The 17,007-nt window shown below is 34.8% G+C and overlaps 1 protein-coding gene across 1 annotated transcript in view; it reads right to left on the bottom strand.

The window, feature by feature from the left end:
- Nucleotides 1–1,192: 1,192 nt before the first annotated feature.
- TTC21B (tetratricopeptide repeat domain 21B) overlaps nucleotides 1,193–17,007 on the bottom strand; it is a 34,403-nt gene continuing 18,588 nt past the window's right edge. Inside the window, exons 20-29 of the mRNA XM_057371730.1 lie at nucleotides 16,013–16,201; nucleotides 12,923–13,033; nucleotides 12,015–12,096; nucleotides 11,085–11,235; nucleotides 10,537–10,698; nucleotides 9,944–10,139; nucleotides 8,916–9,140; nucleotides 7,102–7,222; nucleotides 5,486–5,553; nucleotides 1,193–4,505 (exon numbers count right to left, since the gene is read on the bottom strand). Coding sequence (XP_057227713.1) covers nucleotides 4,428–4,505; nucleotides 5,486–5,553; nucleotides 7,102–7,222; nucleotides 8,916–9,140; nucleotides 9,944–10,139; nucleotides 10,537–10,698; nucleotides 11,085–11,235; nucleotides 12,015–12,096; nucleotides 12,923–13,033; nucleotides 16,013–16,201 — 1,383 coding nt within the window. The 3' untranslated portion in view covers nucleotides 1,193–4,427. The remainder of the gene's footprint in view (nucleotides 4,506–5,485; nucleotides 5,554–7,101; nucleotides 7,223–8,915; nucleotides 9,141–9,943; nucleotides 10,140–10,536; nucleotides 10,699–11,084; nucleotides 11,236–12,014; nucleotides 12,097–12,922; nucleotides 13,034–16,012; nucleotides 16,202–17,007) is intronic.

The raw sequence follows: 17,007 nt of genomic DNA, 5'->3' as shown, positions 1-17,007 counted from the left end.
CGGCACGGCACGGCACGGCACGGCACGGCACGGCACGGCACGGCACGGCACGGCACGGCACGGCACGGGCTGCGGGGCTCGCCTCAAACACCCAAGTGGCGCCTTGTGCAAGGTGGGGTAGACCAAGCACTCCCAGCTCCGATTGCTGGGAAACACAACACCATATCCCTCTGAGGTGAGATCAGATTGAGAGAAAGGATATCAGGTTGAGCTCCCTTCTTTTCACAATGCCGTTTCCCAAAGAGATACAAAATCGTTTTCTACAGAAGAATGGGATTTAAGGCGTGGGACAAAAAAACCACAGCAACATTTGCACTCGCATAACAGAGTCTAGAGTCTCCCCGTCTTCCTATTCAAATAAWAGTAGCACAATCACCACCATCTCACCCCAGCACTTCAAAGCTTCTTTCTGTGAGCCGCTGAACCGCAGGTACTTAAATGTGCTCAACAAGTACAAGGGAACTTGGCAGTAGTTACACTGATTTGTGTCACAGCACTACTAAAAATGGTCATCCCAGTTCTTTTAGGAAATAATATTGCCCAGGAGCACTTAGTAAGATTTAGACCAGAMTCTCTCACAATTCATTTGTTCTGTTATCACTAGCACGTTAAAATCCTTATGACTTTGACAGTTGATGCCTAAACTGTACTAAGCACTAAATCACCCGAGACAGGAATAGCCAATGTCCAACTTTTGTAGCAAAAAAATCAAGTAAGGCAAATTTCTAGTGTGGACTTTTAAAAATCTGATATCTTCCAGAATAAAGCCTGCACTAACAAGCATACCGACTCCTTAAAAGAATCAACAAACCCCAAACACCCAACTCCAACCAAACATCAAGAGCAGTATCAAAAAGCACCTCACTTCAGAACAAGACTTAGACCATTCATTTAGCTTCTCTTCTAGCTTAGCAACAACTTTTAGCAGAGACAAAAGCATGAGATTTTTGCAGGAATAGACCMATTCCCAATATTTTATGGCAGGTCAATATTGCAAAAAACAAAGGGTTGTAATATCATTGCAAGATGAAGCAAGAGGTAAAASCACAGAGCAAATGAAGCTAGATAGCAAAATCACTGTTGAAATCTTTGAAAGTGTCAGTCATATGCTGATGGAGAAGTACTTGCTGGTTAAGTATTTCCTTATGTTCTTTTCCTTTYTTCCCCTGTTCAGCACTGTATATGGAACACATTAATGAGCTCTTTATCATCAGCTTCCRAAGAGCCAGAATCTACTGCCACTATTGAGACTTCCCTGAAATGCCACCGTTCAAAGATTAAGTCGTTCAGAAAATCTTCAGCAAATTGTCTAACATAATWAGCTCTGTTTTGTGTTTATAAAACTACTCACTCATCTAATGAATAACACGATTAAAGTTTAGGTTACTAAACCAGAGCTGCTTGATTTTAGGAAGTCTACAACCTTTCTAAAAGTTGYGGTAGCCATATTTGAGAAATTACTTGCAATAGTCAAACCTAGTCCAGAAAGAGGGGGGAAAAGCACCTTCAAATTCCTTCTACTCTACTTTTGCTAAGAGTCTTACTAGTTYAGTTATTTTTAGCTGTTTATACTAATTTGTCTGCCTAACGATACTCCCTGGACCATCTTTCTAGCATGGCTACAAATCTAAAAAAAGCAGTAGCAAATTAAATCAGAAAATATTATTTAGTACAGTGTTACCAATAATTGTTTTATTTCCTCTAGAAGATATTCCAGGCATTCTGTACCTACAGATGGAAAGGGTGGCAAGAGAGAAGAAAAAGAGACACCTATGGCTTATGTTGCTATAGCTGCAAGATGCTTAGATTTTCAGTTTCAGTGAATGAATCAATAGAAACCACAGCTTCACTCTCCTCTTTTATTCATCAAAGGCAAAACTGGAAGATGGGTTGCTAAGCAACATCACACTGAAGAGTGCATGACTTTGAAATTAGCATTACTGATTCCCCTCCATCCAGAGTCTCTTCCATTCAAACCCATTTATTAAGAAAGGGGCTAAAACCTGCCACCAAACTACCAGAACACTCATTTTTAAAGTGAGAAACAGTAAAAGCAGAGAGGAAAGACACAAAATCATTTTTTCTGTAGAGAAAGTAAATAAAGAAGATAAGCACAGGAAAAGTTTAATTGGCATATATAAACAAAAAGGGATATGGAAAGGACACTTATTTCTTCTGAGGATATAATATTAAAGCAAGATTTTTTTCTGAAAGACTACATAGAGCCTTTTCTTTAAATTAAAATCCAAAGATGTGTCTCATTTGTAGTCTTATTTAAWGACTTCATTTATTAAAAGACACCAGTGCCTAGATATGCTCAAGATGGCTAACAGGAATTCAGAAATCTTACCTGTATGGTGTATACATAAAACTCTTCACCAGAAGTTAGCCACAGAAAGCCTAAAGTCTCAGTTTTTTCTATCAATTAATTTCTGTAATTTACCATTGCCATGGCTTAATCTGTCACACCCTATCTTATGAAAGGCTAGTGTCTATCTAATGAGAAAAACAAATCAGATGTAGATGTCTTGCCTTTTTTGAAAACATCTTGCACCTATTTTTATTCTAAACTTCAGCTAAATGTTATTCCTACGCTATCCAGGAAGCAACAACATATTGATCCTGCATGAATAAGGCTGGGTACAAAGAAATGCTGTTTTACTACAAACTGCCTCTGTAAGTATTTATTCTTTTAAGGGTGAAAAAGCTCCACAGAAGAGCACAGTTTAATCATTTATAGCCTACTGACCCTCACAGTCCACCTGTCAAGAGTTACCCACAGCATCAGCATTTTCTAGATCTTTCCATGTTCCTTGTTCCATTCCCCTATCATCAGTTTTTCCCTAGTATAACAAATCTTCCTCCTCTCAGCTCTATCATGCTGCAAAACTTACATGCAAAATCCAGGGGGCTTGTATTGTGCCTCACATACACAGACAGTGCTCAAACAGAAGGGACAAAGCAATACCGTAAGTTTCAAGGATCCCTTGGGAAGAAGAGGCCACTTATTTGAGTCTTTTCTCAATTCAAATATTCACACAAATCTTGTAAAAGTGTTCTAGTCCTTCTGAGACGCATCTATTCACATTAGTTTAGCTGACCAACAGCTCCAAAGTTATTAGAATGCAGGACCTAGCAACCACCAGCAGGCAGCATCATTGTCTAAGTGATGCACCTCAATGTATTCAGGAAACAAGGCTAAAAAGTTACCCAAGATACAGCACCCACTTACTGATAAAGAAAATTAGATAAAACTGTAGTCTCCTTTTGTAGCCTTAACACTGAGCTGTCCTAAAAAGAAACGCAAAAATCAAACTGAAAGTGATTTTRCACAATGTCAATAGGAAAAGCTAAAAACTCAAATTGGTTATAAAATACAGAAACTTAATTACTACCAGTAGGAATTCCCTTTTCATGCCAAAAAATTAGTTTTCTAGTAGACACATGTAACATCAAGTGCTGTTTGAAAACCAAACAGAGCAGTSCAAGCGTTTTCTCAAAAATTTTACATCAGTGAAAAGAAATGTGATCTTTCTCCTTCCTTTCACTCATTGATGACCTGCTACTTCTGTCCTAATGATTCCCAGGTATATTCTGTATGTGAGACAAGATCACAATCCCCTGTAATAAAAATTATTTCTCTAAAAAGATGTTTTATAGAGATTAAACAAAATTAGTGCCAATTTCTGCATAAATGACTATAGTGTCCACACTTACAACATTGAAAGACTAAACACTAAAAATTAAGAACATTTCTCTTTATGGAAATCTGACAGGTGGATAACAGCATGAGCAGAAAGTAAATTCTGTGTAAGACCTGCATGACCTATGAAAGTCCTTACAGAATTTTTACACAGGATCTAAATTCGTACCGTTACATTTTCATTTAAAAAAGTAAATTTAACTGAGAGCAATACACATAGCTGTTTGTTTTCAAGATTTTTAAAAAAATAAAGCATGCCTTTAATATATGTAGACCTAAAAAAACCCCTCCTAATTTAGAAATACACCTGTACTAATAAAGATTACACTGTAATTATGAAATAATGGTATACACAAACTGAAATCCAGCATCTTAACAATGCACCTCCACTAGATAAGGCAGGTTGTTTTAGTGTTATTTCAAACAAACACAACAAAACATTGAGTTACATGTTAAAAACATTTTTACAATGCTGCTGACACTTTATCATGATGACACTTYACATAACACACATGGGAGCAGTAATCTTTCCTGAAAGAGAACAAATACAATTTCTTTCAAGGCTGCAGATTTTTCTTAAAAAYAAACCAGATCTCTAGTATAGTTACATTCATCATAGCCACAGTACTTTTTTGCTGACATGGTTTCTGTCACTGCAGTACTTCATTCATAGTTTCCAAARTGCATTAACAAAAGTCCATGAGTTATACAAGAAAAAAAGAATTCAGTTTCTTAGAGATGCACGGGCCTTGTCCAGTATTTCCTTCTTGATCTTTGGATAGTCTGGATGTGCTTTAAGGACCTGTCAAAAGACAATACAACCCCAAAGTTCTGAGTTTAAAAAGAAAGAACTCTGTACTTGGTAAYCATCTTCATCACTGAGCTTACATATTTTAAAACTAAAATAACATGCCAAGTTTGTCTTAAGAATACAGAAATGTTTAATTGTGGATAGAGACTACTACACGTGCAAGATAAAACCAGCTCTATCAAAGACATTTTGCTTCATTTCCACTGTCCTTTCACCTTGGTGCAAAAGACATGGGTTCAAGGGCTGAAGTCTCTGGGTGGTTTGAAATGCATGAATCAGAAAGGGACCTGTGGAAATGTTTCTGAGTTTTTAAGTATACTTTCTCTGCAATGATGAACTGCCTTTACRTTTTCACTCCCTTAAGCTCTTTGTAGTATACTTTACCTACTTCATCTTCTTCCCTTCAATTCCCTCTTCTCTCTTATCCTTCCATTCATTTTGTCCTCCCTAATTATCTTTATTTCTCCCAAAAAGAGCAAATTTAACTTATTTTATTATTAATATGAATAATGATTAATTCATAATGTTACCTTTGCTTCTTTAACAGTAGCCCTTCCTCTTACTCTGCATCTGCTCTACTTTTGTTTGGACCATACAAAGATAATACTTCAAGTCACTTTCCAACAGTGTCTTCTGATACTAATATTTGATTTGATAAACTTTTTCAGCTATACTTCTAAATGGATTCTACCAAGTTGCAATCACATGGCCAAAAGRAGGTGGTGCCATTGGAATATTCCTTCACATACAATAGCCAGTCACTTTTATCTCTTATTTATCTGGTTYCATGGAGCTCAAGACAGAGCAGATTATGAAGAGAATATTTAATTTAATCAAACTTGTGAGATAGGGCTCCTTTCTGACAATAAACTATGTCTTTTAGAAATTTAAACTCAAACAAAAAGAAAGGTCATTATGTAAAAGAATGTTGCTACCGGAGAYAGACTATTAAACACATATGTGAATTTTACCTTATGGCAAACATCGATTGCATCAACATATCTCTTTCCTTTCAGGTAATTGAAAGCCAGCTTGTATCCTGCAATTAAAGGGGTAAGGGGAGAGGGGGGAGAGGAAAGGTAACAATTTCAGTTTCTGTACTGAGTAACAAAAATATCACATTTAAATTTATTTTGGGTCACCATTTGTTTCTAAAGTTAGTATGTTTTTTTCTTACTGTTGTCTGATATAAGCCTGGTAGCGATCAAAATTTCTACTGAAAGTCACTTCAAGCAGTAAATAAAAATCCTTTACACACTGATAGCTATGTCTGAATCAAAAGGAGACATTATTCTGGAGAGCATGTGCTACTACAGAGAATACATAATGGTTGCCTTCTTTCAATTACTGTGGTATCCCACAGAGTTTCTCACTGTGGCCTGCAATACACTGTCCCTCTGTAAAGGTAATTCCATTATTAAAGGACAAAAGAAAAAAAAGGGATAACAAACCAGGGAATTAAAATGCTAATCAGTTCCACTGTCAGCAGAGGACTGATAGAAAACGTCACATGAATGACTAAGTTGCATAGCAACATGCCAGGCTGATACTTGCAATCTAAGAGGTAAAGCTCCAAGTATATCAGACTGGGCAGAAACTAGGCCCAAGAAAAAAMCAACATTATAAGCATACAATTTCCAAAACCTGAGATTTTAAATTTTTCATTTTTGAACTTATCCTCACTGGCAAATAAGTGTGAGGGATCTGATACTAGTCTGTATGGCTTTACTGCCAGATGGAAATTTGCACTGCTTTAACCATATTTCTTCTAATGCATGACAATCCTTATAGTTCTGTAAAGCAAAACCAGAAACAAGTGCACAAAGTACCTTCAATTTTGTACTCTATTTTGTATGCAAGATTATTTCACTGTTTAATTTAACTAAGGAACTCTACTATTTAGATGTCAAAAGGTTTTGTAATTTGTTGAATCACCACTTTCTAGAGGATTTAGAAATAAAAAAATGCAAAGTCTTGATCTATGTTCTGTACAAACTCAAGAAATCACAGCTCTTTACTACTAAAACTTCKAATACATTTTATTTGATTAACAATTGCAACATTTCAGCAACAACAACCTTGGCTTGTTCTACAGGAAGAGCAACATCTAGTAAAAATGACTGAACCCAAACTCAGATTTCTAGAGATTTTTCCATTTAACCTAAGTCAGATTCCTATCAGTCATTTTTATTTCTGTTTTGATATAAGCTTTCCTCTGGTTTGACCCTCCTGATTTTTTTTGACTCAGAGTACATACAGTTAACATCCAGTTCTAGTAATCCACSCATATATGTGCATTTTCAGAACTGTGTTATAAAAGTAGGAACTAATCCACAAACATTTAGTCTCATTAATAACACACKACTTTAATCTACATATCACATTAGATAAAACCATGAACCAAACCACTGCAGCATCCATCAGTTACAGTTAAAGAAATAAAATGTATGGGGGTTACCACCAGCCTTGGGACCCACAAGCAGATTCTAGGTGTTGAATAAGAAAATATTTTATCCTATGTATGCATTCTTTTCATAAAGGGTTTTCTACATTTAAACAGTCATACTTATAGGTTACATATACATGCCTACTGTTGGATTCGTCTGGTTTCCGTATTTCCAGGCCATCTCATAATTTATTGCTGCATCCTTATATGCTTGTTCCTTTTCCATTATGTATCCCATGTATTCATAAGCCTTGCAGCATGACTGCAAAATATAAATATTCATCCACAACTTTATTTAGGTAAGCTTGCATAAAATACAACTGACAGCATAATTGCTAAAATACTTCAAATCCATACAAATGGAAAGCACAAGTGATACTTGTCCTAACTTTGAAGACACAAGTCTTGATTTAAAGTATCTGTATTATAAATGAGTTGTATGGAATTCTGCACTACTCCAGGTCAAGCACAGAGTTCATCAAAGAGGCCAYTGCAACTACTCCTACAAAAATAGATACCTCTCTCAGTTCATAATAACCTTACTATGCAGCTGCATTTCAAGTCTATCTGGAAAATGTACTTTCCAAATAATGTTTTCTTTTTTTTTTCTTAAGAAAGTATGTTCATAGCTTTGTTTGGAAATGGTTTAACATTACAACTTTCCAATTAAAGCTTAAAGACAGTCACAAGTAACCTAAAGAGAAAAATCAACCATTAAGTTTTTAATTTCTTATAAATCCAAGCGGCAAGTCACAAGCATCTGAAAAACAGGTTCCAAGAAACTATTAAGCACTAGCTGGAAATAGCAGCCTTGCTTATATTATACATACATATAAATCCATCTAGCTCCATAATAAAACTTCATATGAAAGACATAATAATTCATATAGAAATCTTACATTTAGTACCTAAAGCAGTAAAATAACTTATAAAARACCAAACTACTGTATGCCCTTACCATGAACAGTTTATATTATTATGCTGCCAATAGGCCAAATATTTTCAAGAGAAAAACATATGCACCTTTTTTACATAGAAAGTGCCAAGAAATACTGACATATAAATTACCTTCCATCTTTATATTTACAATTTCCAGTTAGGCTTTCAAAATCTACAGATGAAAAGCTTTCAAATAACAACATACTGGTATCAGTATGGGAATGCCTGAAAGTTGAGGATAAAAATATACACCCCCTCACACTTGTGATAAACAAAACAARAAAGATCAAAATCAAGAAGGGAAATCAGTAAGAAGCCCCACTTTCATAATAACAGTCTGCTCACTGGGATCTCACTAACCAATCCTAAATCTTTTAAAAATCACAACAAATCCATATTTTAAATCACASTATGCTTTTATGAATTTTTCACTCAACATATTTACTTAATTTGCATATATATCTCATTCAATTCTGTAAAAAAAAATCCTAAAAATGAAAGAATCCCAATAATGTGTTTTCTCAATCTAATCAAGTCTTCTAAATTGGAGAACACCACCTATTGTCTTGTGGATTGACCAGGTATGTTCAGATCAAAACTATTCAACCTCTATTTGTATAGCACAATCCCTGCTTAGCAGCTTTGCATGCAAGTTGGAGAAACGTCAAAATTTATACAGCTAGATCTTTCAACATCCACTCTGTGAGACTAAGTAAAATGCATCTGGGACACTTCATAAACACCCTAAGCTTTTAGAGTCCTCACAGCTAAAACCTGGGTAGAGACAGAACATGGACAAGAATGACTAAGCAGCATGCACAGGTTTGTATACTACCCTCCAGTGTGAAAGTTGCTGGTTTCCTGTCTTCTTTTGGCTTATTTTTCCTCAAGAAGTGAAATACCAGGCAACTGAATAAATAAATACTTTTCAAAAATCAGTTTCAGAGGAAAACAAAACATTTAGATGAATTCAAACAGAAAGTTACTAAGGTTACTTTCAATGTACATTGACTTACCCTGTTATGACGAAGGCATCGTTTTAGAAGTTCACCTGCCATATCATATTTTGCAGATTGAATATATATATCTGCAAGCAGAAGCCAACTCTTTTCAAACTCCTCTGCATCAATGGGATTCCAGCTCATTTTTGAAATCCGTTTTAACTGATTTCTGGCTCGTGGAGTCTGTTTTAAGATCATGTAGGCCGTGGCCATTCCCAAAAGTGCTGGTATATGATCCTTCTGCMGTAAAAAGTACAATGACTGTTTAGTGCTTTCTTAATTCAATTGATTTTTTTTTTAAGTAAGACTTTCACTAGTTATCTAAAAAGTAATCTAAAAGCTAAATCTCARGAAATAAAGATAGAGCATCTAACCCTACAGATATATTTTCCACCTAGTGCTACAATTACTTCTGCAATCATGATAACCACCAGGCAGAAGAATTGCTATAAAAATCCACAGGTATTTAATCTCACAAGGATATCACTAAGAGCTATCCTTGTTATAGACATATAAATACTTCAGATAAAAATGGAGTAACTYGAAGTTAAAATAAAAGTGTTATTTTGTACATGTAGAAGCACCTGTCAGGTATCAGAAACAAGAACCCTGATTCCTCTTATTAGGTAAACAGCTTGTAAAAATTTAAGTCTAAACTGTATGTATCCAAGCTATATATAAACAAACAGGAATCTTAAAAGCCACCGTTCTATGCAAGAGCCTCAAAAGCAAGCAGTMAGAACTGCAGGCACAAATGTGATTTAAAAAGCCCAGCAACCGAAGAGCCTACTCACATTTCAGTAACCAGCAATATTAGCATTTAGTTGTAGTCTAAGTTTGTAATTCAAGTGAAAACTTCTAAAATATATTGTTATTTCAGATTTTTTTTCAAATTTGATATAAAATATTCTTTGATGGAAAAATAATCTTTAGAGCAAACAGCACTAACACATGCCACTACTGCTGAATGCAAACTGAAAGACTAGTTAAAAAATGAAGTCACTATGAAAGGGAAGAGTGAGGAAATGAGACAGGTTACTAACCTCAGCCACAACTATTTCAGTGAAAGTGTTAAGTGCTTGTTCAACACTTGATTTTTGTTTAGTTGCCATGAGACAATAATTTTCCATGATTCGCAGCTGAATGTGACCCTGAATGGTTTGAGGCTTGAGCTCCTTCAGCAGGTTTCCTGCTGTYCTTACAGCCAACCGCACAGACTCCTGCTTCTCTGTGGAATTACTATTATCAGAAGGAAAATGTTCATAGAAGCTTATTTTTTTAATACACACCAAATTAATTACAAGTCARAAATGCTTTTGAGCTAAAGGCATGCCATTTTGTAAAAACAATGGCTCTGGTATACAGGCACTCTACATTGACTGTATTCAAAAACAGCAATTCCAAGCCAAGAAGCTGTTTGTAACATTTCAAGTGACCAGCATTCCAGAGAAAATCTACATTTTCTGTTTAAGACTCACTTATTACAGTATCGAATGGTCTCTCACAGTAGCACAGAATACTCAAAGCATTAGATGATCTCAAAATTCTAGCAATTTAAATTAAGGCACATTATCAAGGAGCAGCAGAAGAACGAGATGACRGAAGAACTCAAGCAATATTTATTTAATTTACCTACCCTATATCAGCATCRAGATTTTCAAAGACTTCTCCACCCACAGTTTCATTATCTGGGTTCAAACAAATTTCAATCATGTTGTAGACAGCGTTCTGTCCCCAGTCGCTGTCCTTTCGAGCTTTATTAAAATGCCGCAGTGCATCATTTGGTTCACCTGTGTACCTACATGGATGATTAAAACATTTAAAGCCAGGTAAGTAAAATTCTCTGTGCCAAATTCTACCCAAATCCCAAGAAAACCAAGTATTTATAAACAGACTACCCCSCTGCATACAGCCATTATGTAATGTTTGAACAGCAYGCGTGCTATTGCAAGGAACTTGTTTTTGCTAACTAAAAGCAGTTTGACAAGTTCTAGAATTTGAAGACAGTTTTACATTACTGAACCCAGAAGAACATCCTCACATATTCAGGGAAACTGCGACCTCTCCTTAAATCCTGACACCTTAATTAATCAACATAGCAYCTTTAAATGATAATGGATGACAAGAAAGTAATTTAAATACATACTGCATAGTCAAATAAACCTTAATTGTAATTTYAAGTACCAAAGATACAGTCCTTTGCAGTAGTGAAATCCTGGTTCAAGCTTTGTTCGGGAAGAATGTTTTTCAGCCATTAAAAGAAATCTTGGCACTTCTTCTAGTTTCCCAGCTCTTCTTAACAGATCAATTAATCGAGAGAGAGTTGCATAGTTATCTAAATATACAAATAATTAAGTCACTGTAATTCTATTCATTTGCTATATTAATAACTCAATAAACAAAACCCGTGCATTAATTTTTTAACATATAAAAATGAGATAAGATTTAATACATTAGGCATATTACATAGTACCTTCAGATACAAGAATAAAGATGTCAAGTGATACTTACAATATTTTCATACAGCTTTTTATAGAAGTATAATTGTACTTAACTTTCAAAAGCACTCAAACAAAACCATTTGTTCCACTCTTGTGATTTCTTTCGAAGTCCATTAGAAAGGTTTATATTTATTATAGTATAATTTTTAATAGATTTTAGTAGCTTTCTCTCTGGTCACAACTTGAAAATTGCTAAAAAAAACTTACTGCTGCCCAAGACAAGTTTCCTTTATTAGTCTTGAAATAAAATATTACCTTTGTGTTAATGCACTTAATATTTTTAATAATTTTTTTTTAATAAAAAAGAAAGTGCTGTACAGTAAACAAGTAAATAACACCCTATTYGTATTTGGCTTAAGGTAGACTATATACACTATGTTGCATTACAGCAAATTACTGTATCTATGAGAAATAATTTTCTCATACTCCTCTACAATATCTTTATGTTTTTATATACAGTAATGGTTTTTGGCTTTTAGTATCTATACATTATAAATAACATACTTCTTTTTAATCAAGCGAAGAATTTTGGAGCTATTTATTTCTCTCTCTTGTTAAAACKATATATCAGAATGTATATATGTGATTAAAAGTACCACTGCTAAATATTCACCTGGCTTGCGTTCTAGAAGCTGCTGGAAATGAAAAACAGCTTGYTCATAATCTTGCTTCCTGAACATGAGATCAGCCATCATCTACAACATTGAACAATTTAAAGAAAACAAAACAAGATATTATAAATTATGAACAKATGAAAAAAATTATAAATAATGAACTCTGGCTATATGAAGTGGAGAGCTGAAACTATAGCTTTAAAGTGCTGTAGGAATTGCACAACAAATAAAATCAGTTAGACTTTTCCTAACTCTCCGGAAAACAAACACTATATACAACACACACAGGGTAACAAGTACAGCCTCGTATCTCAATTTTTCACATAAGGTGAAAATTAAAAGGTAATTGAGCAGTCTGCCATATCTTTCAAATATGTTTTGAAATMTATTTTTTTTAAAAACGTTAAGAACGGTCTTTTTACCATTGCACAGTTTTACTCCTAATTTTATTTCCCATAGCATCATATCAAGCACATGGAAAACCAAAGTGAATTTAAATTTAGGGAAAAAGAAAGATGACWGCCTGCTTCAGCAGAGATGGTGAAGTGAGTTATTTCATTTCAGTTTCTCTCCACTGATAGGTAAAATTTCTGTTTAAATATTTCTATGCTGGAAAGACAGAACATGCATTGAACCTTACTTTCATTGGTCTTACTAGTACTGCTTTTTCCTCTACTTTTAAAGACGCATTTGACAGTGAGATGGAATGACGGCTGCTATTGCTAGAAACTTCATATTGAAACATCAGCAGGCATAAACAGAAAACCATTTTGTTGCCATGTATTTTCACATTTTTTCAAAATCACAAGCTGTAGGCTTTCTTCTAAGTAGYGTTTTATGAATATATCATATTGCAGGCACACAAACTTAAAAAAATCTGATGCAGTATTAGTATAATAGCACATACCATTGTTGCTGCTTCATTATCTTGGTCATTCTTCAGCAGTAAGGAACACTGATGTTGACAGGCATCAGTATCATCTTGTGCAAGATACAAACGTGCAAGTTCCAACATTGCCTGTGTATTAAAATATTTAACTACATGTAATTCAAAGAAGAAGAAAGTTGGTTCAGTTCCGAGTATCAACCTGATATTACAGGGCTTCAGGGAAAAATTGTAACTCTAATAAACAGAGAGCTGTCTTTGTTGTCTCCTGTGGGCTCTTGGTCAATTACTGCAATTCATTTTCATTCCCTCACCTTATAAAACAGACAAAACTTTTCTTCTTYGGAGGGATAKTCTGAAGGTACATTGCAAATAAGGCTGCTCAGATAGTACTGATCTAAAGACACCAGTATTTTGATACAAATAATGTTCTTGGAAAAATATAAGTGAAAATAGTTTTAAATTTATTAAAAAAACGAATACCTCATTAACATTCACCAATTAATTCTGGAGTACCAGCAAGTTTCAGAAGAAACAATCTTCTTATTTACATKTCCAACCTACCACATTAAGACTCTGTGTGAATCCATTTCTGAGAAGCAAGAGTAAATATTGACAAACTGAAATGTAAACCAGCATACATWCTTAAAGCTGAAGTCCCATCATAGACTATACTGAATGAAATGCCACAGTAAAGTTTATAAGCACAAATTACCACAGATTTAATTGCATTGAAGCAAACAGAAGGTAAACTGATCACAAAGCAAAATCAGCAGTAGATAAATAGTAAGCAATGTCATTTCTACTTAATTTTAAATGGTGTTTTGATTTTTGTTTCCAAAAGGGAGGCATTTACAATTGCATCACATTTCTTTCACTAGTTGCACTTGTGACAGGCACTTATGAATCAGAATGGTATTTTAAACATCCTGTTCAAGACATGCAGGCTATTAGCAGTTTTTAACAGTTGTTTTCTTCCTACTTCCTGCTGTGTTCATACTCAAACACATACCATGTAGTTCTGGAACAGAAAGGCAGGTGGGTAAGCACTGAAATGATACAGAGAATGCATGTATGCAAGAACTTTAGCTAYGAAAGCTCTCTTTAAGCTGCTGCTCCTACTGCACAACACAGTGGAATACCAAAAAGCAGTCTTGGAGTCAAGGAATACTTTTGCAGGAAGTGAAAAAAGCCAGCTAAACTAGATTTCTATACTAGATTCTAGTGACTGGAAATGGTCTCTAAATTTTCAACTCCAACACAACGATATCATGAAATGATGCACATGATGCAATCTGTGATCCACTTCAAGTCTCCATCTGGAAAGTGCACTGTATCTTACCTGATCAGGGAAACAAAGGGAGCATACTACCTACCAGATTTAACCATGTAAAACAAAACAACACAACCCCCACTATGATGCTGACTGCAATCTATTCACATTTACTTCAGTAAATTGTTTAATGCAATATTTCAACACRTTTTGGGTTACTTTGACTAAAATACAGGAGATTTTGTTCTGATGAAACCAGGTACAGATAGCTTCAAACGAATTTCCATTATTTCCGTACATAATTTTAAGAAAAGTCAACTCCGAAGACACCAAGAAACAGGTGTATTTTTAACAGCTCAAAAGTATATTCGGTAATCTAAAATAATTCAATTCTAATCTTGTATAAGTGATATTTTTAAAAATGAAAGGAAGAAAACACTTTCAAATCTACTGAAACTATAAAAATAGACAGATAATTTCTTTATAGTAGTTGTGGCTAACAAAGTATTTTGCTTTCATTACTCAACAAGTAGGCAACAAGTTAGTTATCAGAAATTCAGACTTTTATTTTCTAAGATGTCACTGCATTCTGTGTTGCTAGCAAAGCAGGATTAAAGCAAAACCCTTCAGTACTAGGTAACAGATACTTTGTACAAATGTCAGTGGCACAGAACATCTTGTAATACRGAGAATCTCTCAAAAGTATGATTTTAGCAAGAATTGAAGAGAAATGCCACGATGGTGTTTCAGTACTGGTATGAAAGACAAAGTAAGGCTTTGATAGTGATACAAAAGCCATAGCTGTACCTGTACCACAAGAGGCAGTCTCCTTGCACTTAATGGTAGAATGGGGAAGTCACCATTTTAAGGATGTTTTTATTCCTTTCCCAATTTGTTTTTCTTCTCCATATCATTCTTAAAAGATGCCTTGAGAAAAGCCTGTCTCAAATACACTGAAGTTGTAGCTTTAGGAAGGACCAAGGTTCTTGGAATCACAAAACATGAGTTTAAATACTAAAACTAGGCAATGTGCTGGTAATTTAGCAGCTGGTGCATGTGACAGCTGTTCAATGATAAACATCTAAATAAGAAGTCTTGCCATAAACCTAAGTAGATAACATAATTATAATAGAAAATCACAGAAAATGAACAAAAGTTGTATTTATTTATTTTTAATCTAAAAATACCCTCACTAAAGTTGACCCTTAATTTTGGCACTCATTATAATTACAAATTTCTTAGACTTTCACTTCTCCCTCTCTTATCTCCAAAGCCCATGGCTGTGAAATTATAAGAAGGAAGAAGAGGATAAAAATAAACTCAAATTTACCGGCATTTATCAAGCTGTGGGAAAAAGACTGTGCAGAAAAGAGAGAAGCAATGCAATAATCCTGCTCAAGAAGAGTAACATTTTGTGACTAAAACCAGAATCCTACCAAGTCCAGATAAAAGTCTAGAACTGCTAAAGTAGACACAGCAAAGATAAAAATTGACTGAACTGACCAAAATCACTGAAGTTCAYTCCAGAGGACAGGCACCAAGCAAGATGGAAACAATCTCCATGATTACTGGTACCTGAAGACAGGCTCAATGTGAGTGCATGCAGACGTGAGACCACTTGAGTCAGGAGTTTGTGTAAGAGACAGAAGTTAGCAGCACATGCAACTTTTCCACCATGATAAGCAGTGATGGGGAGAAAGTTCAAGGCTCTATGTATATCATGAAGCAGAAATAACTGCAAATTATTCTGTCCTGTGGACAACTGGAAAAAATGTCTTGCTAGATCTAAAAACTGCTGAATGGAAAAACAATGCAAACCAGTCAGAGGGAGAACTGACCTTATTATTGGTTTCACAGTGAACAAGGGCTTCTTTGTAAAATTTAATTGCTTTTTCATAGTTTCGCTGGGCTGTCCAATGTTTTGCAATCTCAGCACAAATCTCAGCTGCTAACTGTTTCTGTGCAGGAACTGCATCCAGCTGTTCCACTTGAGCCCGTTTAAGCACTTTGCCTTGTAATTCCCGAGCCTAGTTTGGAGAAAGCAGTGAGCAGTCAAAAATTTTCAAAGGAATTTTATTTATCTACTATAAAATAATGTACTTTTTTTTWAAAAAGAGAATACTTCTATTAATAATTAATAATACTTCTATTCTATTCTGCTTATTAYACCCTTACCATTTTGCCTAGCAGGGAATTAGAACTAAAACATAAAATAATATCTGGGTAGAACTTCTAACATCTCTCTGAAAACCAAGGGAAGAGAGCTGTTTAAGAGGCAGTAACATGAATGAGCAGTTAGTCCTGTCGAAATCAAATGCAGGTGTTTTTGTGTCAATAAATGTGGCATCAAAAGGAAAAGGAACAGGAAAACATTTCAAAGAAAATGGAAGGACAAGGAAGGACAATTTTGAGGGCAWTAGTAAAAACAGCAACAAAAAAAAACCAAAAGGAGAGAGAAAGTTTTTTGAAATGTGATATAGTGAGAAACCTGGAAGAACTAAAGAAGTAAATAAAAGAGTAAGAGAAGGAGACTGCTTAGGAGGAATTTTACTAAAGATGTATTGCAGGAAAAAAGTCAATTTTGACAATGAAAAAGGTACATTATAAGGAAAAAAGAAGTAAGAATTACACAAAGATAAATCCTACCCATATTGGTATTTAAACTCTCATATACAATTACCTTTCTAACCAATCTACAGGCTTTACTTTTCTTGCTGATCAGAAGATGCTACCAAGGCTAACCATTTCTGTTACCTTCACTTTCAGAGTGGAGGTATAATGGAACAGAATGTACTGATCCAAACTCCTGCTCAATCTTTTTGTTGAGAAAGCG

Source organism: Malurus melanocephalus, unplaced genomic scaffold (assembly GCF_030028575.1).
Source record: "Malurus melanocephalus ecotype Western Australia unplaced genomic scaffold, MMel_1.1 scaffold_155, whole genome shotgun sequence".
In the NCBI taxonomy this organism is placed as follows: domain Eukaryota; kingdom Metazoa; phylum Chordata; class Aves; order Passeriformes; family Maluridae; genus Malurus; species Malurus melanocephalus.
The sequence above is the reverse complement of the archived record's forward strand: the minus strand, read 5'-3'. Positions and strand labels throughout refer to the sequence as shown.